We start from the raw sequence: 23,215 nt of genomic DNA, 5'->3' as shown, positions 1-23,215 counted from the left end.
CACCGAAATGCGAGGCAATTCTCCTCTGAACAAGAGTACCAACAGAAACCCCAGACACGTGTTTCGGTCTGGTTGGACCTCATCAGTAGGGTGGATCTGTGCCTCTCTAAGAATAGTGAGCAAGGGGTCCACGTCTGGATTCCCCTAGTAACTTAGGGTGAGACCCAAAGTTACTTAAATATGCAGATTTAACAAGGGGGGTCCTGGGAGTCTCTCTGCCAGACATTAGTCCTGGTTACGAGAGACTTACCCAGAGTCTTTAGCTCACTATCTTTTCACAGAGAAGAAATATCCCAAACATATCAGTCTTTGTCCTGCCCTGGGGCAGTCCAGCACCGAAATGCGAGGCAATTCTCCTCTGAACAAGAGTACCAACAGAAACCCCAGACACGTGTTTCGGTCTGGTTGGACCTCATCAGTAGGGTGGATCTGTGCCTCTCTAAGAATAGTGAGCAAGGGGTCCACGTCTGGATTCCCCTAGTAACTTAGGGTGAGACCCAAAGTTACTTAAATATGCAGATTTAACAAGGGGGGTCCTGGGAGTCTCTCTGCCAGACATTAGTCCTGGTTACGAGAGACTTACCCAGAGTCTTTAGCTCACTATCTTTTCACAGAGAAGAAATATCCCAAACATATCAGTCTTTGTCCTGCCCTGGGGCAGTCCAGCACCGAAATGCGAGGCAATTCTCCTCTGAACAAGAGTACCAACAGAAACCCCAGACACGTGTTTCGGTCTGGTTGGACCTCATCAGTAGGGTGGATCTGTGCCTCTCTAAGAATAGTGAGCAAGGGGTCCACGTCTGGATTCCCCTAGTAACTTAGGGTGAGACCCAAAGTTACTTAAATATGCAGATTTAACAAGGGGGGTCCTGGGAGTCTCTCTGCCAGACATTAGTCCTGGTTACGAGAGACTTACCCAGAGTCTTTAGCTCACTATCTTTTCACAGAGAAGAAATATCCCAAACATATCAGTCTTTGTCCTGCCCTGGGGCAGTCCAGCACCGAAATGCGAGGCAATTCTCCTCTGAACAAGAGTACCAACAGAAACCCCAGACACGTGTTTCGGTCTGGTTGGACCTCATCAGTAGGGTGGATCTGTGCCTCTCTAAGAATAGTGAGCAAGGGGTCCACGTCTGGATTCCCCTAGTAACTTAGGGTGAGACCCAAAGTTACTTAAATATGCAGATTTAACAAGGGGGGTCCTGGGAGTCTCTCTGCCAGACATTAGTCCTGGTTACGAGAGACTTACCCAGAGTCTTTAGCTCACTATCTTTTCACAGAGAAGAAATATCCCAAACATATCAGTCTTTGTCCTGCCCTGGGGCAGTCCAGCACCGAAATGCGAGGCAATTCTCCTCTGAACAAGAGTACCAACAGAAACCCCAGACACGTGTTTCGGTCTGGTTGGACCTCATCAGTAGGGTGGATCTGTGCCACCCTAAGTTACTAGGGGAATCCAGACGTGGACCCCTTGCTCACTATTCTTAGAGAGGCACAGATCCACCCTACTGATGAGGTCCAACCAGACCGAAACACGTGTCTGGGGTTTCTGTTGGTACTCTTGTTCAGAGGAGAATTGCCTCGCATTTCGGTGCTGGACTGCCCCAGGGCAGGACAAAGACTGATATGTTTGGGATATTTCTTCTCTGTGAAAAGATAGTGAGCTAAAGACTCTGGGTAAGTCTCTCGTAACCAGGACTAATGTCTGGCAGAGAGACTCCCAGGACCCCCCTTGTTAAATCTGCATATTTAAGTAACTTTGGGTCTCACCCTAAGTTACTAGGGGAATCCAGACGTGGACCCCTTGCTCACTATTCTTAGAGAGGCACAGATCCACCCTACTGATGAGGTCCAACCAGACCGAAACACGTGTCTGGGGTTTCTGTTGGTACTCTTGTTCAGAGGAGAATTGCCTCGCATTTCGGTGCTGGACTGCCCCAGGGCAGGACAAAGACTGATATGTTTGGGATATTTCTTCTCTGTGAAAAGATAGTGAGCTAAAGACTCTGGGTAAGTCTCTCGTAACCAGGACTAATGTCTGGCAGAGAGACTCCCAGGACCCCCCTTGTTAAATCTGCATATTTAAGTAACTTTGGGTCTCACCCTAAGTTACTAGGGGAATCCAGACGTGGACCCCTTGCTCACTATTCTTAGAGAGGCACAGATCCACCCTACTGATGAGGTCCAACCAGACCGAAACACGTGTCTGGGGTTTCTGTTGGTACTCTTGTTCAGAGGAGAATTGCCTCGCATTTCGGTGCTGGACTGCCCCAGGGCAGGACAAAGACTGATATGTTTGGGATATTTCTTCTCTGTGAAAAGATAGTGAGCTAAAGACTCTGGGTAAGTCTCTCGTAACCAGGACTAATGTCTGGCAGAGAGACTCCCAGGACCCCCCTTGTTAAATCTGCATATTTAAGTAACTTTGGGTCTCACCCTAAGTTACTAGGGGAATCCAGACGTGGACCCCTTGCTCACTATTCTTAGAGAGGCACAGATCCACCCTACTGATGAGGTCCAACCAGACCGAAACACGTGTCTGGGGTTTCTGTTGGTACTCTTGTTCAGAGGAGAATTGCCTCGCATTTCGGTGCTGGACTGCCCCAGGGCAGGACAAAGACTGATATGTTTGGGATATTTCTTCTCTGTGAAAAGATAGTGAGCTAAAGACTCTGGGTAAGTCTCTCGTAACCAGGACTAATGTCTGGCAGAGAGACTCCCAGGACCCCCCTTGTTAAATCTGCATATTTAAGTAACTTTGGGTCTCACCCTAAGTTACTAGGGGAATCCAGACGTGGACCCCTTGCTCACTATTCTTAGAGAGGCACAGATCCACCCTACTGATGAGGTCCAACCAGACCGAAACACGTGTCTGGGGTTTCTGTTGGTACTCTTGTTCAGAGGAGAATTGCCTCGCATTTCGGTGCTGGACTGCCCCAGGGCAGGACAAAGACTGATATGTTTGGGATATTTCTTCTCTGTGAAAAGATAGTGAGCTAAAGACTCTGGGTAAGTCTCTCGTAACCAGGACTAATGTCTGGCAGAGAGACTCCCAGGACCCCCCTTGTTAAATCTGCATATTTAAGTAACTTTGGGTCTCACCCTAAGTTACTAGGGGAATCCAGACGTGGACCCCTTGCTCACTATTCTTAGAGAGGCACAGATCCACCCTACTGATGAGGTCCAACCAGACCGAAACACGTGTCTGGGGTTTCTGTTGGTACTCTTGTTCAGAGGAGAATTGCCTCGCATTTCGGTGCTGGACTGCCCCAGGGCAGGACAAAGACTGATATGTTTGGGATATTTCTTCTCTGTGAAAAGATAGTGAGCTAAAGACTCTGGGTAAGTCTCTCGTAACCAGGACTAATGTCTGGCAGAGAGACTCCCAGGACCCCCCTTGTTAAATCTGCATATTTAAGTAACTTTGGGTCTCACCCTAAGTTACTAGGGGAATCCAGACGTGGACCCCTTGCTCACTATTCTTAGAGAGGCACAGATCCACCCTACTGATGAGGTCCAACCAGACCGAAACACGTGTCTGGGGTTTCTGTTGGTACTCTTGTTCAGAGGAGAATTGCCTCGCATTTCGGTGCTGGACTGCCCCAGGGCAGGACAAAGACTGATATGTTTGGGATATTTCTTCTCTGTGAAAAGATAGTGAGCTAAAGACTCTGGGTAAGTCTCTCGTAACCAGGACTAATGTCTGGCAGAGAGACTCCCAGGACCCCCCTTGTTAAATCTGCATATTTAAGTAACTTTGGGTCTCACCCTAAGTTACTAGGGGAATCCAGACGTGGACCCCTTGCTCACTATTCTTAGAGAGGCACAGATCCACCCTACTGATGAGGTCCAACCAGACCGAAACACGTGTCTGGGGTTTCTGTTGGTACTCTTGTTCAGAGGAGAATTGCCTCGCATTTCGGTGCTGGACTGCCCCAGGGCAGGACAAAGACTGATATGTTTGGGATATTTCTTCTCTGTGAAAAGATAGTGAGCTAAAGACTCTGGGTAAGTCTCTCGTAACCAGGACTAATGTCTGGCAGAGAGACTCCCAGGACCCCCCTTGTTAAATCTGCATATTTAAGTAACTTTGGGTCTCACCCTAAGTTACTAGGGGAATCCAGACGTGGACCCCTTGCTCACTATTCTTAGAGAGGCACAGATCCACCCTACTGATGAGGTCCAACCAGACCGAAACACGTGTCTGGGGTTTCTGTTGGTACTCTTGTTCAGAGGAGAATTGCCTCGCATTTCGGTGCTGGACTGCCCCAGGGCAGGACAAAGACTGATATGTTTGGGATATTTCTTCTCTGTGAAAAGATAGTGAGCTAAAGACTCTGGGTAAGTCTCTCGTAACCAGGACTAATGTCTGGCAGAGAGACTCCCAGGACCCCCCTTGTTAAATCTGCATATTTAAGTAACTTTGGGTCTCACCCTAAGTTACTAGGGGAATCCAGACGTGGACCCCTTGCTCACTATTCTTAGAGAGGCACAGATCCACCCTACTGATGAGGTCCAACCAGACCGAAACACGTGTCTGGGGTTTCTGTTGGTACTCTTGTTCAGAGGAGAATTGCCTCGCATTTCGGTGCTGGACTGCCCCAGGGCAGGACAAAGACTGATATGTTTGGGATATTTCTTCTCTGTGAAAAGATAGTGAGCTAAAGACTCTGGGTAAGTCTCTCGTAACCAGGACTAATGTCTGGCAGAGAGACTCCCAGGACCCCCCTTGTTAAATCGGAACTATCACAGGGCCATAGGAACCCAGGTGGGAGGAGCTAAGAGAGTGGTCAGACCAAGAGAGAGGGTGACCAGAGAACAAGAGAGAGAGAGGTCAGAATGGATGATGGCATCCACATGTGTCCGGCAGAGTGGGTTGGACCAGATGGAACAATAGAGAGGGATAGGGAGGTGCAGAGGGGTGGATGCTGTGCACGGTGAGTCTAAATGGATGTTGAGATCACTCAGTAGTATCAGGTTTGAGGTTGTAGAGAGTAAGGTAGAACAGAAATCAGCCCACTCAGAGAAAAACAGAGCGGAAGCACCTGGAGGACGGTAAATGGTGCCAATGGTCAGGCTGGAGGAGGGAGAGATGACCAGTTTGCAAACTAGGCTCTCAAATGACGAATAAAGCTGAGTGGGTAGGAATCGAAGGAGTCCACTCAGGGAAGATTAAGGCAACCCCGTGAGGTTGAGGCTTGGAGGTGATCTTAAAGCCGTCGGGTAAGAGCGAGTCAAAGGAAGTGACTCAGCTGGCATTGAACCAAGTCTCGGTGAGTGCAAGTATGTCAAGGTCAGTGTCTTCAAGGAGAAGGCAGATGTCAGCAGAGTGTTTGTTGGCTGAGCGTGCGTTGAGGGTCACCAGCTGTAGATGATCGCTGCCAAGAACGTTTTTTGAGGTGTAGAACAGGGGCGTTCAGAGGTGACAGAGCAGGAGGGAACTAGGGGGAGAGGCAGGAGAAGGAAGGACGTTGATGAGAGATGGCAGGATCCGGTCAAAGAGGAGAAGGTTGGCCTGAGGGCCTTGAACCAGGATTGTGCCCATGAGGTACGCATTAATGCAGCAGTGAGATGAGAAGAAGCCCGCCAAGAGGACTTCCCACTTGGTGCTGCCTATAATGGTATTGGAAGAGTAAGGCGAGAGAGTAGAGATGAGAAGTCCATAGGTCTGGAGATGGGACAGAGAAAAGGATGTCAGTGACGATTTCTCTGGAGGATGCAGTGACATTGGTGTCAGCAAATGGGAGGCCGGGGTTTGCAGCAAGGATGTCTTTTTTATGCTTTCGCCGGCCAGATTTTGTGAGAGGTTTGATAGGTTATAGTGTAGCAGTTGGAGAAGATTGTAGAGATGGACAGTGCCATCTCAGAGCAAGAGGAAAGAAGCGAGAGGCAGAGGGATAAGAGGGAAGGTGGGATGCTACATGTGATGCCGGAAATGCATCTGAGGGACAGGGCCTCTGAATCCTTGTCCTTTTTCTGTTTTTACCGTGTGTTCTGTCATGTTTTCTGCCCAGGAGTCCATGAGGGACTCCTGGCAGTGCAGCTCTCTTTTGGTTTGGTGAACAGACCCATGGGATACCCTTATGGCACCCATGGGTAGGGGTACAACCCTGTGCCCCTAGTGTATGTTTTTGGGCACCTGTGGGTGGCCCACAGAGCAGGGTATGGGCTGGTGGCAGCTCCATGCTGAATTTGACAGGTGCTCTGGGTGTCCTCCATTTTGGGATACCCAGGCCCTGCCATTGGAATCAGTTGATTCCTGATAGGAAACAAGATGGCCCCTGTGGCCTCTTGCTTTCTATTGCCTGTTATCTTGTTTTTCCCAAAGTCCTGGGAAGCCCTGACTCTGTCCCTTCCCCCTGACTGGCTGTTGGGTGGAAGTTCCATATATGGTGTTGTTGTGAAGGCCCAGCTAGACTGACTGGAGCCTTCCCAGTGACTGTATGTTGTGGGTACCTCCTGTGGGTGGGACCTGGGTGAATGGAGTGTGTGACCAATATACACTCCTTGTTGTGGTTGTCTGGTTTCTGGCATGAGAGACAAAGACTGAGACAGCCCTGCCCGAAACTGGCCTGAATGCAGTGTGTAGTGTTGAATGGCTGGGTACTTGTCCCAATCCACATTCCTTGTTGTGAGTGTCTGAAAGGGAGGAGTGTGGCCTGAATGCACTGTGTGCCTGATTGGCTGACTGACTGCATGAATGCCCTTCTGTGTGATTGGCTGCTGTGTGTGTGCCAGCAGTGTGGATGAGAGACAGAATAGTATATCTGGGGACCTCTCACCACTGGAAATTGTTCAGAAGCATTCAGAAGCTGAGTCTCCACTCAAGAGTAACTGGATTTGCTGATCCTCGACGTCCAACTGGAAGAAGAAGACTTGCTGTGGCATTTGCTTCGACAGAAACTGAAGGTTGTCGACATCGTCGAGGACTGACCCGAGAGAGGACCTGGCTAGGCGCCCTCTTCCCGTGCTCCGAGGGACCATCGAGCACCGCTGAATCTTCGCCGAAGCGCCCTGGAAGTCAGACCCTCGAAAGGCTGCCGACCCGAGACGGGACCGCCGAGGAGACCGAAGTAAAGCACCCGGACATCGACGCTGTCGAAGTCCATTGCCGTCGACCAGGGTTCGCAGGTCTGTGTAACCGCTGGAGGCCCGTCGAAGTTGTGTTGCCCAGCCGTGGGAACCACTTGACGCCGTGCCGCCGACGACCGGAGCCGTCCGCTCCGTGCCCAAGAACATTTGACTCGAAGGACTCCCTCGTCCGCACCGTCGACCGCTTTTGCCCTGCCGGAGAAAGTCGAGGACGACCAACGCGCCGAGGAGAATCCGCCGGTGGGTTTCCCGCCACCTCACGATCCCAAAGACTCGAGCGACTCGACGCCCTTGCTGGGCTCCCGTCTCTACAATCTTTGCGGTCCAGAACTATTGTCATCGAGGTGCCCCGCACACCTCCGCCTTGCAGGACGCCGACGCCCCGACGCCGACGAGCACCGCTCGGACGAAGCTGCCGCCTCCTCGACATCGTTCTACCTCGTTTGTCGACGGACGTTCGACGCCCCGTGTCTCCCGCTTGAAAGGGAAGGCATTCAAGAAGGGCCGTCGATTCCCCGTCGCCGAACCCCGAGGTCTTCGACGTTTCTCGACGCCTCTCGACGATCCGTGACTCCTGCTTAAAAGGGGGTCATTCAAGAAGGATCTGTCGACGCCTCTTCGAAGAACTCGACTCCACCAGGTACATTGGGGGGGTAAAAACATTGTAGGAGGGAATAAGACTGTTGAACAATATATGGACTGGGCTTGTGTCATATCCCTTTATTTTACAGGTTGCCCAGGTGGGGGGAGCTCCACACAGAACTGTGTCCAGTAGCTAGGGCCAGTATTCTGCCTATTGTTTAAACCATCTTCTATCGCTCCTCTCTCTATTGCTGGTTTCCTTCTTATTGATCTGTGTGCCATTTTTACAGTATTGTGAATGCACTTTAATGAGGTCTAATATTAGTGGTACCACTTTAGAATTGTAGATATTTATCATTATTGGTTTTCCTGAGCACAAAGTGCGTTGTTGTGATAAGTGTACATAACCCTTGAATATTAATTATATAAAGACTGTGTTTTCAGTAATACAGTGTGTGGACATTCCTTTGTGGGGGGCTTGGGGATACACTGTACTTAAGAACCAGCCTGCATCACCTCCTGAGAAGCTAGGCCTTGATTGCTCGTCCATCGCTCCCGTATTAGAGAATCTTGGCTGGGGTCCTCTGTGCCTCTCCTCTACCATATAGAGAGCGGAAGTACAGACCCCCCCCACCGGTCTTGACACTACAGTGCACAGTTCTGACCTTAATTCACAGGTGGCCAAGTGGATGTTAAGAGCAATAATCACAAAAACAATGCAGGTTCTGTGCAAACCTAAATTCAATGTTTTTAAACAGACACAAAACAACGCAGTATGAGAGCACACCTAAATTCGATTTTGTATAGGTACAGAGATATCGCCCTGGCTTAGGCCATTTCCATTCCTGACATTTTGCAATACATTGCTTTTCATGGCATAACAATATTAATTTTTAATTTAAACCTTTATTGGAATAAGGGCCTTTTTAAACCACATTTTCTGTTGAGGTTGGGGCAGCCCTCAGCCTTGGCAAATCTACTAGGTTGCTACTGATGTAGACCGTCATTTCCTTGGCAAATCTCCTAAATCTTGGTTCATCTTTTTGGCCACTTTGTGCAAAGCAGTAAAGTGGTTATGATCCGCATCATTTTGTTTGTGTTTCTAGCATGCGTCTCTCATCTCCCAACAAAAAGACAATCCAGGAAATAAAGGGCCATCTGAATCTTATTCTTTTATTTAGTTCTGCCATTATCTATATGAATTCCCTACTTTGAAAAATAATTGGCTGTGGCAGAACATGTAGTATAAACAATCAGGGTATCAAGAATTGAAGGCATTTGGAGGCATATATGTGGCTTTGAATACTTCTCATACAAATGTTACTACACAACTCCGTTGTCTGTGACTTCCCAATTGCCTTGCATGATCTTGAATCTTGGGCTACCCTTCGGATTAATTTTTACAATCTAAATTAGAATACATATTTTGAGGGTAGACCATATATCCAAGCCCTAATTGTCTTTGTGGACTGTAGGATGCTGTGTACCCCCCAGCAATCTCTGTTGCAAGGTTCCCAGGCAGGGTTAATGTTAATTTGATGTTCCTTTTCTTCTGCATTCTTTGCAACAGAGTTCAGAATGTCAATGTGTTCTACAGCACTACTTTCCTACACCACTATTGCTGTGCCCTCTACAGCTGATCTCCCTGATTCTTGGGGTTCCCCCACTATTTTGATTGTTTCATCCAAGATTGCTTAGTCATTTTGCTTCTTATATTTTAGAATGATATCCCCAGTTGTTTTCAATTATAGATCTTCATGGTCTCTGCGTTTTCTCTGTTGGTAGGAAACGTGTGCATTGGTCCTGATGGGCAGGTATATCCCCTACACTCTATGGTAAACAGACTCACATTACACCTAAGGGAGGTATGCCCTTTGCTGGGAACAGAAATGATGGTTGCAAAATTCCAGTCTTCTTAAAAAAAGAAATGACAAAGAACATTAAACAAAACTATGCAAACGATTGCTTAGACTAGCTCTAAGGATGGGGTTTGAATGAGATTTTGTCTTACCTCTCATTTACTATGACATAAGCTCTCCCTCAAGACATACACATATGCAGACTATATGCTAATAAGTGCTTGAGGATACTTACCACAGCTCGTGATCGCAGTCCCACCTGAGGAAAGGTTTCTTTTCGGAACAACTGAAGCTACAGAATTGGCAGAAAATGTAGGCGATGAAGGTGTAGCAGAGGGGGCTTGTGATGTTAACCTCTCACCAGACTCCATACCTGCAAGCATAGGAATTACGTTAGATCTTTACAATGCTAAGAATTGCCTTATTGATCTGCAACATAATTTGCTTATGTCGTTAAAATGTGATTTGTTATATGAGTGCTATATAAATAGTTTGTTCATCTTTTATACTTGATTGTAAGCCCCAAGTTTTTCCTTGTATTATTTGAGATTTATGGGCTCATGTAGGTGGAACACAGAAAAAAAAGTGTACGGATAAACTGGAGCGTTCTTCTGAGTACAGCCTTATCCACTGTGACGAATTCCTGGATGTTGTCACTTCTCCCTGAGGGGGGGCCCTTCCCATGAGGCTAGGGAGGTGAGGCCGCTACCAGGTAGCCCCCCTGGGCATGGTACTCAGAGGTTGAATCTCATGGGGGGGGTCCCCCCCTATGGGACCAGGGATGACTATCCAGGGTGACGCGATATGACCACACTACAACAAAACCTCCCTCATCCTCCTACCCTATACAGGGTGCACTGGTTCCCCACACTTACATGTATTTGTGAAGGGTAGATAACACAACCCTCCTGAGACAAGGAAGAGTAGGGTCTACCCACCTTAAGTTGACTGGAAGACTGGGACGAGGAAGAATCCAACTAGCCCAGTAGAGATTGACCATGTCAATAATGGGACGAAGAAAAAATGCAGAGCAATGAGTAAAGCCCGGGGAACCAAAGTAAGCATTCCAGTCAATGTATGAGCATAAAAAGTGAGGAGTGACTCAACAGAGTGTGCGACCCTCTCTTGAGGAACCCAGAGAGGTCATCCGTGGAGAAGCCAGGGTTGTGAGCGCCGGAAAGCAGTGGGACTCTAAGGCGTCTTCTGGGACGCTTACCGACCGGCTGAGTAGCTCCCCTACCCTTTGCAGATGTCAGACAGGCCAGAAGGCTAAAAGGAGCCAACCTCCAGACGTCCCAGTCAGAGGCAGACCCGCTGCCAGCGACTAGTAGAGAGCTGCGTAGCCGCCGCAGCATACGCAAAAGGCGAACAAAGCCTACAGGAAGCCAACAGGAGACGTGACAAAGCTGCACACCACCCGGAGACCGTAGGCAAGATCCTCACAGGTACCAGGGTTGCCGTGACGCTTGGTGGAGCTTTGGCAGGGTTCAAGAGATATGAAAGTTGGGTCTGGGACCCGCAACCAATTTAGTAGAGCATCACAAATCCTCTTCTTTGGCACAGTACCTGGCAGCAAAGTGAACCAGATCTGCCAAAGGAAAGCAGAAGAATCAAACGGGTCAGGGACCCCCCACGTACAAACCAGTAAAACGAGGTGAAAGGAAGCCAAGGGAAAGGAGTAGTCTACCTGGCATTGTGAAATTTGGTACATTTGGTAAAGAGCTTAAGAAGGACCCGTGGAAGGGGGGTAATTCCCCCAGCCTTTGTGAACTGTGATAAAGAGCCTAAGACGGTCCCGGGAATAGAGACATTCCCCCTACTATGGTGAAAACAGCAAACCAAGAAATATCTGGGGAAAGAGGCGACAATCCCCTGGTGTTGTGTACCGTGAAGCAAAGCAATGTTGAAGAGGGCCCGGGGGAGGAAGCATTCCCCTGGCACTGTGAAAAGTATTGATAACAAGATACCTGGAAAAGGAAGGCATTCTCTAGGAACCCAATAGTGAAGAAAACTATGGACAATAAGGAACTATGTGTTGTATCCTGGAAAGAATTGCGACCAGGAGAAGGGAGTCATTCTCTCAGGCGCAGTATTCCACCTGCCAACTGGTGCTATAATCCATTGTCCAGAAGAAGGGAACACTTCTTCTGGACCAAGAAAATCCAGTATCTCTTTAGTTTAGTTACTAGTGTAAGGGATAAAAGTAGACTTTTTGACACACAACGGCAGACTCTTTCATTTACTGGGACATTCTAACAGATTCCTTAGTTCCTTAGTTGAGGTAGTGAAACCCCTCAGAGTTAAGGAGAGATAGGTTTCCTCTTTATTTTTAACAAATACAATAAAATTCTATGCCAAAAGAAATTCCACCTGCATGTCAGTCTACTCCTTCTATACCCTTACATCACATACAAGGACAAGTTACTTACCCCAGGTAACGTTCTTTTGATTGGATGTTCCTTGCACGTATTCCTCATCTTTAGATAGATACCTTCTCCAGCTTAGCTGCTTCAAAAACCTTTTTTCAGTAGAGTGCACTGTGGGTCTCAAGGTCGACGTCATCACTGGTACATATAGCTCATGCAGCACGCGTTAGCTCCAATTCTGTTTTTACGCCCTCATGCACTATTAACGGCATTAGTGTGTCCTAGGCAGTATAAGACATTGAAAGAGCATAAGGTATAATGCACTGAAATTCTACTGAGGGGTAGGTTGTACAGGACAATGAGGAATACATGGGGGGAAAATTCAATCGAAAAAACTTTATCAGGTGTAAGTAGCCTGTTCTTCGAATGGATTGTGTCCTCCCACATATTCATCATCTTTAGATAGACTCCCAAAGCAGTGTCAGTTGTGGAGGAAGGAGTAGGAATTTTAGATGCAAATTTAAGAATTGGTATGGACAGCATGTAAAAATGCCTTACCAAAACCTCCTTCCTGACCCGAGGATGAGTCCAGACAGTAATATTTTGTGGAAGTGTGAATGGAAGACCATGTGGCCACCGCACAAATATCATGTATCGGCACCCCTCTCTGTAAAGCATAAGATGTTGCCATGCCCCTTGTGGAATTGGCCCTGAGGCCTTCTAGCTCATCTTTCTCAGCCAATCTGTAGCATTCCATAATGCCCAACATGATCCATCTAGACGAAATCGGTTTTGTAACAGATAGTCCCAATTTGTGACCTGTGTATCCAAACAAAAGGTTGGTCATTCTGACATAACTTAGCCATCCTAAAAATGTAAAAGCTAGTGCTGGTCTTGGGTCAAGCCTGGATGTGGAGGCAGATAAAAAGATGGTAACACAGTTTTCTAGAATAAATGAAAATCAGATTTTCGGTACAAAAGTTGCTTTGACTTTAAGAACCATCTTGTCCTTATCAAAATAGTATATGGAGGCTTACAAGATAAGTCCTGTAGTGTGCTTACCCTGTGGGCTGATGTTAATGGGACTAATAGGATGGTTAAAGGCCAACAGCCTTAAAGGACACTAATGAAGTCACTCGTAAGCAGCGCACATAAGGAATTTTAGTACAAGATTGAGGTCCCAAATCGGAACTTGAAATGGAGATGGAGCAAATACATTAGCGAGTAGATTTAGGAATTGTACGATTAATGGCATCTTCAAGTAGGATATCTCTTCTGACGTGTGCTTGAAGATTGAAAGCGCTGCCAAGTATCCTTTAAATGGTCCAAATCTGGAACTCCAGATTTGCCAAATGTAACAAAAACGATAATACCATAAGTGTACTACATTGAAAAGGGTCCACATCCTTTTCCCTGCACCAGCTACAGAATTTGTTTCAACGGCAGCAGTACAAGGATTTAGTTGCTGGTCCTCTGGCCGAATGCAAAAACTCTATTACGTCATCCGGGAGGTCCCAATCCTTATATCTCAACCTCTCAAAACTATACGTGAAGGTGGAATGTCTTGACCTCTAGGTGGAGAACCAGACCTTCCTCTCGTGAGAGAAGGTCCTCTCCTTGTGGAAGACGTATTGTAGGGCAGATGGACATGCCCAGATGATCTGGGTACCACGTCCTCCTGGCCCAATCAGGATCATGGATTTCCCAAACTTTCGGAACCTCCTAATCAAGTGAGGAATGACGGGGACTGGAGGAAACATGTACAGGAGTGGAACCTCCCAGTCCACTACGAACACGTCCCCTAGAGCTCCTCTTGGGGGAAATTCCCTGGAGTAGAACAGTTTGCACTGCTGGTTGACACTGGTCGCAAATAGATCTACTTCAGGGGTTCACCAAAGATCCCTTGAATGACTTCCTGAGCTAGTTCCCACTCATGGGAGACTTTGCTCTGCCTGCTCATAACATCCACCGCTGTGTTCTCCTTTCCAGCTAGGTTAACTGCTGACAGGGAGACTCCTTCTTGAATTGCCCAGAACCAGAGCTGCATTGCCTCTGTGCACAGTGGTAGTGACCCTACACCTCCTCTTTTGTTGAGGGAGTACATGATCACTGTTTTTTTATATTTGTTTATACCATGCCAGAAGCCCCCGAACATTGAGGCACCAATAAGAACATGCAAGAGACAACCATAAAAAGACAGGACAATTGATTGCAGTCATTCAGGGGTCAGGCAGTTTAGAGGCTTAGTTGAAGAGAAGTGTTTTCAGGGATTTCCTGAACGTTCCAAGTTTTGCTTCTTGCCAGAGATCAAGGGACGTGTTCCAAGATTTAGCGACTCTGGCTGGTTAAGATCTTCATATGCCTTTTGAGCACTTGAATGTTGGACAGCATATCAGAGACTGAGCTGGGGAGCGCAGCATTCTGCTTGGGGTGTACAATAAAAGCTGGGCCTTTAAGTATTTCGGAGCAGTGCCAAAGATGCACCGGAAAGCGATGGTAAGGCTTTTAAAGATGATAAGCCCTTCTGTGATCAGTAATGCTGCATCTTCTTGAGATCTTTTTTGTGATGCAAACAGCATCATTCTGCAGTGTCTGACATTTTTTCAGGTTGCTTGAAGAAGCTCCAATCAACAGAGAGTTGCAATAGTCCAATCTGGAAAAAACTGTTACCCTGGCAACCGTGGCGCAGTTTTTCTCTGAAATAAACAGGCTCAAAGTTCTAAGCAGGCACAGATGGTAGTTACAGATGAGGGTCAGCTGGCTAATGTGGGCATCAGCACTGAGAGTGGATTCAATCTGCACACCTAGAGTTTTGACCAGTTTTTGGACATTTATGTATTTGGCCCTAATTTAAAGCTTTGTAGCTATGACTCAGTTTGGTTAGAGCCTGCTGAGAACCCATCAAAAGGAGCTCTGTCTTGTTTCCTTTCAGGCAGAGCCAATTAACGGACATCCAAGATTCAATGCAGTTGTATACTCTGGTCTAAGTGTCCAGGTCTTGAGCGTAGTCCCCTGTTAACCTAATGACCACCTGGGTGTTGTCCGCATAGTTTGCAAATACCACAGCCAGGCATTCGAGGAGCACACAAAGAGATCTGATGTAAAGGTTAAACAAAAATTGAGAGAGCTAAGCCCCCAGCGGTACTCCACATAAGATGGAAGCGGAGGATGAGTAGGCCTGCCCCCATTTAACTCTTGACTCCCCAGTGGTCGAAAAGGAACAGAAGCATCCAATAGCTTCCTCAGAGCACTGCCTTAGGTTACAGAGGGTGCTGAGTTGGACATCTTGATCCACTAGGTCGAACGCTGCAGACAAATCAAGCAACATAAGCAGCCCTGTTTCCCCTTGTCAATAATTCCTAACCGATGTGTCTGCAGGTTAACCAGAGCAGTCTCGGCAGGGAAAGATGGTCGAAAGCCAGATTGTCTGCCCTGCAAGATGGAATGGGTTTCGACAAAGTTTTGCAGTTGCATTGTGGCAAACTTGTCAAGGGTTTTCAAAAGGAAATTGCTATTTGTGATTGGCCTGAGATTATCGGGTTCTTGTGGGTCAAGATTGGGTTTTTTCAGGAGAGGGGTAACAGTAGCATTCTTAATGGAAGCGGGCACCCGACTGTGCCTAAAACAAGAGCTTACAAACTGGGTTAGAAAAGCCACAAAAAAGATCTTTGTGCTCTAGAATGATCTTGGGTGGAAGAATATTTTCAGAGCAAGAGGTAGGGCGCATAGATGAAAACATTGTTATCATTTCTGCAATGGTGATTGGGGATAGACTAAACTTCATTTGTGCAGAAAGCCCCTGTGAGGATGCATCCTCCAGATCAAATTGGATTGCCTGATTTTGCAGATTTATTATTTTGGGTCTATCATTATTGACTTTAGCCTCGAAAGCCTCCTGACTCTCATACAGTCCTGATTCGTTGGCTGAAACAGGACCTGTGTGGCCTTAGGTTTTTCCAATGATTTGAGGATTTCAAAAAGTGTGCCCATCTGATTGGCCGATTTGTCTATCTCAGAGTTATAGAAGTCTTTTTTAGTTGCCTCAATTTGAAGCCTGTATGTTGTATCTGCCTTTTTCCAAGCAGTTTTGTTTTCCTCTGTAGGGAGCTTCAGCCAGCAGTTGTCCGTCATTATCAGGATATTTGTGCTAGTCTGATTGCCCTCAGCTCCAAAAGGTTGATGTGTAGCTTGGACTCCGATGGAGACCAACAACCAATTACCATCAGATCGTTGGCAGGGACTCCCCACCCCGCGAGTGAGGCATCCGCAACTACTATTATCTCCAGCCATGGATGCCAAAAGGGTTCCCCTTTCAGGATGTTGTTCTTGCAGGCCCACCACAGGAGATCCTGTGCGACTATTAGGAATTTGGATTAGATCTGACATCTTGCCCGAGAACTGGGCCTGTGTATCCTGAGGGCCCATTGAAGGGGTCTCATTCCCAGACGAGCCTCTGGCACCAGGAAAATGCAGGATGCCATGAGGCCGAACAGCAGCAGCAAAAAGCCGAAGGAAGGAAGAAGCTGGGCACTCTGGAACTTGGAGTCCATCTGCTGAATGTGCTGAGCCCTCACCTTGGTGCGGCGAGGCTTACTCCAAGGATGCACCCAGGATTGCTCCGATTAATTGGTGTCTTTGAAAAGGTAGCATGTGGGATTTCTTGCAATTGAGGGAGAATCCCAGTCTGTGGATTGTGTGTCAGGTTATGCTGAGATGTTCCAGGGCCTGCTCAGGAGAACAAGCCCTAATCAGTAAATCGTCCAAGTAGGGGTAGACGTGAAACCCCCCTCTCCTGAAACTCGCTGCCACCAGCGCCTGTAACTTGATGAAAAACCTCAGGCGGAGGTCAGCAGAAATTTGTAACAAAAGGGGGGAGCCCTACAGGCGGAACCTTAGGCTAGGTACAAGAGTGTATAACTGGGCGGTGGTAACCGCCAAAAAAGTTAAGCCATTCTCAGATTTTGTAATGTTCTATTGTTATAGGGAACTGTAATGGTGTTAAGAGTAATCACCCTATCCCCAACATGCAAGTGTTTATGATTGGACTCACATTTTTAAGAAAAAACAGAATATGTTTGAATAAATCATAACAACTGTTATAAACCCCTTAATTCAGGGGACATGTATTTATTTACATATAATATCAATGAAAATCAAATAAACATCATATTTAAACAAGAAAAGATCATTGCCATTGTATGTAATCAAGGAAAGTAAACAATGTTTAGAACCAGGTGTACCCACATCTAAGACAAAACACAGGTTCTAGAGTAAGTAATGAAAAAAAACAATGTTACATTTGCTAGGAGGATGTTTCCTTCATAGAAATCTGTTTCAAAAGCAATTGGTTCTTAATGTTTGAACCGGAGACAAAAAAGTGATCATAAGCAATTATGCTGATGCTATAGTCTTCTAACAGAACTGGATTGGTCTGTAGTGCAACCAGTGTTATCACAGTAGATTATAATGCAATCATACCAAACGAAAATTATACCCAAATTCAGTACATTTTGTTCTGTAAGTGCTATTTGTTAACTGTGTACAAGGCATTGTAGTTAGGCAAAAAAAAAACAAACACATCTCAAATGCTTAATTTCTTCAAGAGTACAGAGCCTAACTCTTTTGGTTTGGTTAGTAAAGCCAGGTTCTGTTATTTGTGGTGAAATCTTGCACATTAGTGGGATGATGGCCAGCAGAATGGCAGAACTCGAAAATGATATTGAGAACCCCCAATGGGGAACCTCAGTTACTTTCTATGCTTTTGATGAATAGGCACATGAAAGTAAGCATCCTGAAGGTCCAATGACACCATCCAATCCCGGATCTGAGAAGGGGTAACCATCTTGAACTTGTCCTTCCTGAGGAACTTGTTCAAGCATCTCAAGTCTCAATCTTCCATCCTTCTTAGGGATTAGGAAATAGGGAGAGTAACAGCCTTTGTTCCTCGCCGTCACAGCACCTTTCTCTAGCAGGCTCAAAATTCCCTACAAAAGGAACGGATCTGGAACTTTGAATGAGTGGCGCCCCGGTGGATGATCCTGAGGCCTTTTTAGAAAGGGGAGGCAGTAAACCCTGGGCTACTGTTTCCAATGCCCACGCATCTGAAGTAATACCCCACCATTCTTGAAAATGCTGCAAGAGTTTGCCTCCCACCGAGGTCTTGTGGGTTAAGGCCTCAGAGAGGTTTTGAGGTGGCTGAAGCAGGGACTTCTGGTAAGGTAGGCGTGGCTTAGGTGGACTTGGCACCCCTCCTTCGTCCACCACGAGGGAATCTTCTTTGGCTCCTTTGACTAGCCAGTCCTCTCACTCTTCCAACTGAGGAGTATAAGCGAAAGAACCTACCCCTCCAAGATGATCCACTGGGGTGAAATGGCAGTGGCTGTCTGATAGTGGCACCAAGGGATTTTGTTATGGCTTTTGAGGTCTGCAGCTTCACTAGGCTTTCATTAGCCTTTCTGCCAAACAGCTGAGTGTCGTCAAAGGGCATGTTGAGGAGCCTAGATTGTACGTCCAGTGCCAATCTAGACATTCTCAACCATGCAAACCTGCGCATCACAGTGCTCGCCACCATGGCTCTACTGATGCTGTCAGCAGAGTCAAGTCCTGACTGAAGAGATTCACAAATGGCCTCCTTTCCGTCTCTTACAATATTCAGGAAGCCGCCTCTTTCTTCCCCTTTGGGAAAAAGCTCAGCCGCCATGGCTATACAATCCCACAGGGTGAATGTAAATTTGGCTAAAGCGCAAGTGGCATTTGCAGAGAACACTTTCCTAGCACAAGCATCAAAGCGCTTATCATCCCTGTTTGATGGAATGGTTGGATAAGCACTTGTTTAGAAGTAGAAGATGCCTCCTGAACTACCAGGCTCTCCTGCGTAGGATGTTTTGACAGAAATTCAGGATCGGCACTGGGGGGGTCTGTATTTTTTGTAGAGGTTTTTTATTAACAGCTGGACTAAATTCAGGAGTCTCCCAGTTTGCCTTTACCCTTTTTTGTAGGGCAAAATGAAAAGGAAGTACAGGATCCTTCTGAGGACCTTTATCTAATATACCCATCAAGTCACCTTTTTCGAATGGGGGGGTGGAGTGTCTGCCCCATCCTAAACAATCTATTTCCTTCGTCATAAACTGTCTATAAGAGGCATCTGCGTGGCTTGCCGGGTCCGGCTTGCCAAGTTCCAGTTCAGGTGACGTGTCAATGCAACTTGCAGATTCAAGATTTTCATACAAGTCCTTTAACCTGGACTCCTCAGAGATAAAGGGCTCTGGGGCGTTAGGTGCATCAAATTGTAATCCAAAAAGAGGAGTATCTTGGTATGAAGGCGTGCGTTCTTCATACATGGAATAGAAAGATTTGAAAGCATCCTTTCTAGGTAAAAGTTAGTATTATTTGTCAACCTCCTTGGAGGGTAATGAAGACTTCATGGGAAAAGGCATTGATGGCTTTGATGCCGAAGACGTTGAAGGTTTTGAAACGAGTGGTGTCAATGATTTCGACACCAATGGTGTAGACGGTTTCAACGCAAATGGTGTCTATGTCCTCAACGACTTTGGCGTCAACAGAGCACTCGAGGGGCTCGAACCCCGACTCGATAGTGTCTCTGATGACTTTTCGTTGAGTCAAGACCTCAATGGTTCCCGTGGGGTTTCTGGCTTACGTCCCAAACTCGAGGGAGTACAGGATTTTGCCATAGCCCTTTCCAACAGGAGCAGGGCTTTTATCCTTCTCTTTCGAGAGGGTCTGGTCTCCTTCTCGAAGATTTTTAACATTTCCTATCTGAATGACTCCCACTTAGCAGGAGTTAACAATTTGGTTGGACATGTAATAGTCCTCTCAGGAGATGAATCGGATGAGGAGTTGGAAGGTGATCTATGTTGCCCTTACTTCATCTTCTTTGATGAAGATGAAGGGTGGTGATATGCACTCCCGGATCAAGAGAGCTTTTTGGATTTTTTCGTTTGAGGAGAGTCGCCTCTCGACTTGTCGAACGAGCGCTATTTCGAGTGAGTCGTCGAGGGGGATTTAGTAGGGGTCCTTACCGTAGCTACTTTGCCTTTTCGCTCTTTCAAAGCCTTACCAACAATAGACTGGCAGCAGCCTCTGTCTGCCATCCGATGTTGCATGCCCAGGCACCACAGACACACTTGATGAGGATCTGTGAGGGCCATCTTAGTGCCGCAATCTTGGCATTTTTTGAACCCGGTCTTCCGGGCCGATGGTGTCGAAGACGAGGCCATTGTTATTCCACTTTGTTACAGTTTTCATTGGAACCAAAGCCTGCCGTAATTTCTCGAAGCGCCAGCTATCGTGGAAAAACTGAACTGAAGCTAACGGGCGCTGCGCATGCGCATGCTTTATGTATCAGTGATGATGTCGACCTCGAGAAGGAGGCCCTCGAGGGACATCGAGTCGACTGCATCAACTCACAGCGCTCTCTACCGAAATGTTTTCCGAAGCAGCTAAGCAGGAGAAAACATCTATCTGAAGATGAGGAATACATAGGAGGACACAATACATTCAAAAGTAGTATATAAGGAGGGTTATCATAAAAGGTCTGTATCCCAGGCTCTTCCGCCAGTTGTCAAAGAATCTAGAAAATCAACTTGGAGCTAAGAATTTCAATGAATGTTTATCCATTCATTGATACTGGGACATTTCCGTCACTGACATTTTACGATTAAAAAACCTTGCTTGTGCAGTAATACATACACCATAAAATAGAATAATATGGCTCTACGTGAAGGAGGGGGGTGAACCATGCAATTGTTTTGGTGCGTCCTACGTGGCCTCGAAATGTGTGTTTTTAGCAACTCCTATTACGACAGCCTAGTGCAATGAGAGTTGCAAACATGATTTAACTTTAGTCCCTGTCCTTCTGCCCTCCTCCCCTTATCCCTGCTGTCTTTCAGGGTGACATTACCGAAACCCTGGTCCATTCTCTCCTCTCCCTCAAGACTTTTCCTACCGACTACACTTCCTCTATCCTGTCTGTACGCCCACCCCTACTCACTTACCTCACTTCCTTACCGGCCGGCCCAGCTCCTCTAGTTTTCCATGTATTTTACTCACAGGAAGTTTCACGTTGGATTACTTTTGAAACGTCCTCTGCTAATACATGGCATGGGCCGTTTTGGTCAAATAGCAAACCTTTCCTTTTGTAGTCACAGGTTTCTATGGTAGAAAGCTTTAGTGCTTTTTTAATAAGCACTTCATATCTGAAAGCCCATGGGTTTCACAGTATGACTATATAGTACAAAAACATAGGGTTTGCTACTGCAAGCGAATGAAGGAATGAGCAAACAGGAAAAATAATAAAAAAAATACCAATTTGTTTTTTATTTAATAAAACAACCTTTATTTTTACCATTCAATAAAAGTATTGAAGTTGTGACTATAATAGACCACAAAGTCACGCATCCCTTCTTCCCATTTTATTAAAAATATGTATTCTTCAACCAAAGTCAGATTCTGATTAACATACACATGAAATACACATTGAGTGTCGCGTCATTATTAAAACGTGGCAGAATCAAAAAACTGTGAGAATAGTCAAGTGTATGTAAAGGTTCAGTCTCTTTGACAGATAGAAGAATAAACAACAGTGCACATGCAAAGCAAAATTAGTTGCGATACGTGTACTTATTTGGGAATATCAGGGTGGTGATCCACAGCCAATACAAGATAGATTCAGGAACAGAAAGTGATACGCGGGTCAAACGTACAGTTCATTAAACACTGTCAAATTATCCTCACAAGTCAGTAGAACTGAGGGGAAGAGGCGTTTGAGCGATAAACTGAAATACGAAGTTAGTTACACTGCTTTATTAAGGAAAATACCCCTTACTCGTGCCTAAATATATCACAACAATGAAAAATGTATGCCACCCGCGGCAATTCAAATTAATTTCGAAAGTATAGCTGCAATGTTATAAATATAGTGTCCTCCCGGTCAATACAAAAATAAACAAGACAGTGCGTCTCCCAAGAGCCCTCCCGTGCGACTGGGAACGTGGTGACATCACACCATAGTCAGGGGATAAATCAAGAATCCTGGTGTGACCTCCCAAATTAATGTTTTTTCCCGCTGTTGGCTTTTGATCAAATTCTCTCACAAGTCTATTCTAAAAATACAATATCACGAGATATATTAATAATGAGCAATTGGCAGTCTTTTCTTTTTTTCAGAACACACATTTTCGAATAAAAAAAAGCTGGTCTAATTATCCACAACTGTTGTTCATAGGTACTAAAATGAAACAAACAACAACAATAAAGTGTCCAAATTGCAAGAATTATTTCTCGAGCTTGTGCTCTTTCTTTATATAAATAGTGTAATATATAGAGAAGCTGCGAATGTATACTTTAATTTATCCATAAACATCACATGTGTGCTCCTACACACACTCTTGCACAGCTTGCGAGAATACAATGTTCATTTTGCTGCAGAAGGACAGACGTTGCATAACAATGAGATTTGCTAATGCAATCAACCATCAACCTGGACTACATGTGTATTAAACAAAGACCTCGGTGTCAATGCTATTTTATCATGTCTTTCAACATTTCTATATCTTCAGGCCTTCCATGTGTATGGTTTAACGCACATTACCACAAACGACTGACTATTTTGCAAACATGATTTGCTGCAATGGCTTTCATTCAGCATGTTTAAAAATAAACTAAGGAAAAAGAAAATGATTCAGACTGGTCCAGATGCAGAATTTCCTTTTTCTTTTTTAAAGCAAATAGATTGTAAATGTGAGGGGCTCAATTGTGTAAAACAGGAAATAACCTCGAACCGAGTGTAGACCAAAAATAATACTTGAAAGAGAACAGGACTAGACCGAAAATTCGAGGGTGGTGGTGACATGGATGGGGAGACTGAGGTATCACATGGAGTGGGATGGGTTATACCTTTAGAGACTGTGGACAGGTTAAACTTAACTTGTGTTGTTGACCATTCTACCCAAGGAATGTTTGTGGGAACTAGTATCTAGATGGCAGCAAATGGTGCAATTTAAAGGGTTTCGGGCAATTGGCATTGCCCATAAACATTGACAAGCTTGATATGATTAAATGACATTTGTACTTGCCAACATGGAAATGCTATGGTTGTGATGTGGTGCGTGGTTGGCTCACTCACAGTTATCTCACTGCACATATCAAGCTGTATTGTACCATAATACCATTTAAGGTAGAGTGACCCTACAGTTGGAGTGCCTACAAAGTGTCAGTGGCCAGTCAAGAAAGGAGGGAGCTAAAGAAAAGTTATTGGCCTGAATTTGTCTCATAGCATTGTGTAACCCCACATGGCAT

At 46.0% G+C, this 23,215-nt stretch overlaps 1 protein-coding gene across 16 annotated transcripts in view; it reads right to left on the bottom strand.

Annotated features, from left to right (window-relative positions):
* Window positions 1-23,215, bottom strand: part of BAZ2B (bromodomain adjacent to zinc finger domain 2B) — a 2,602,315-nt gene that overhangs the window by 2,302,195 nt on the left and 276,905 nt on the right. For all 16 annotated transcript variants that reach the window (XM_069616356.1, XM_069616365.1, XM_069616369.1 and 13 more), the window contains one exon: window positions 9,769-9,906. In XM_069616356.1, coding sequence (XP_069472457.1) covers window positions 9,769-9,904 — 136 coding nt within the window. In that variant the 5' untranslated portion in view covers window positions 9,905-9,906. The remainder of the gene's footprint in view (window positions 1-9,768; window positions 9,907-23,215) is intronic.

Source organism: Ambystoma mexicanum, chromosome 9 (genome assembly GCF_040938575.1).
Source record: "Ambystoma mexicanum isolate Mex_15411 chromosome 9, UKY_AmexF1_1, whole genome shotgun sequence".
NCBI lineage: Eukaryota > Metazoa > Chordata > Amphibia > Caudata > Ambystomatidae > Ambystoma > Ambystoma mexicanum.
The sequence above is the reverse complement of the archived record's forward strand: the minus strand, read 5'-3'. Positions and strand labels throughout refer to the sequence as shown.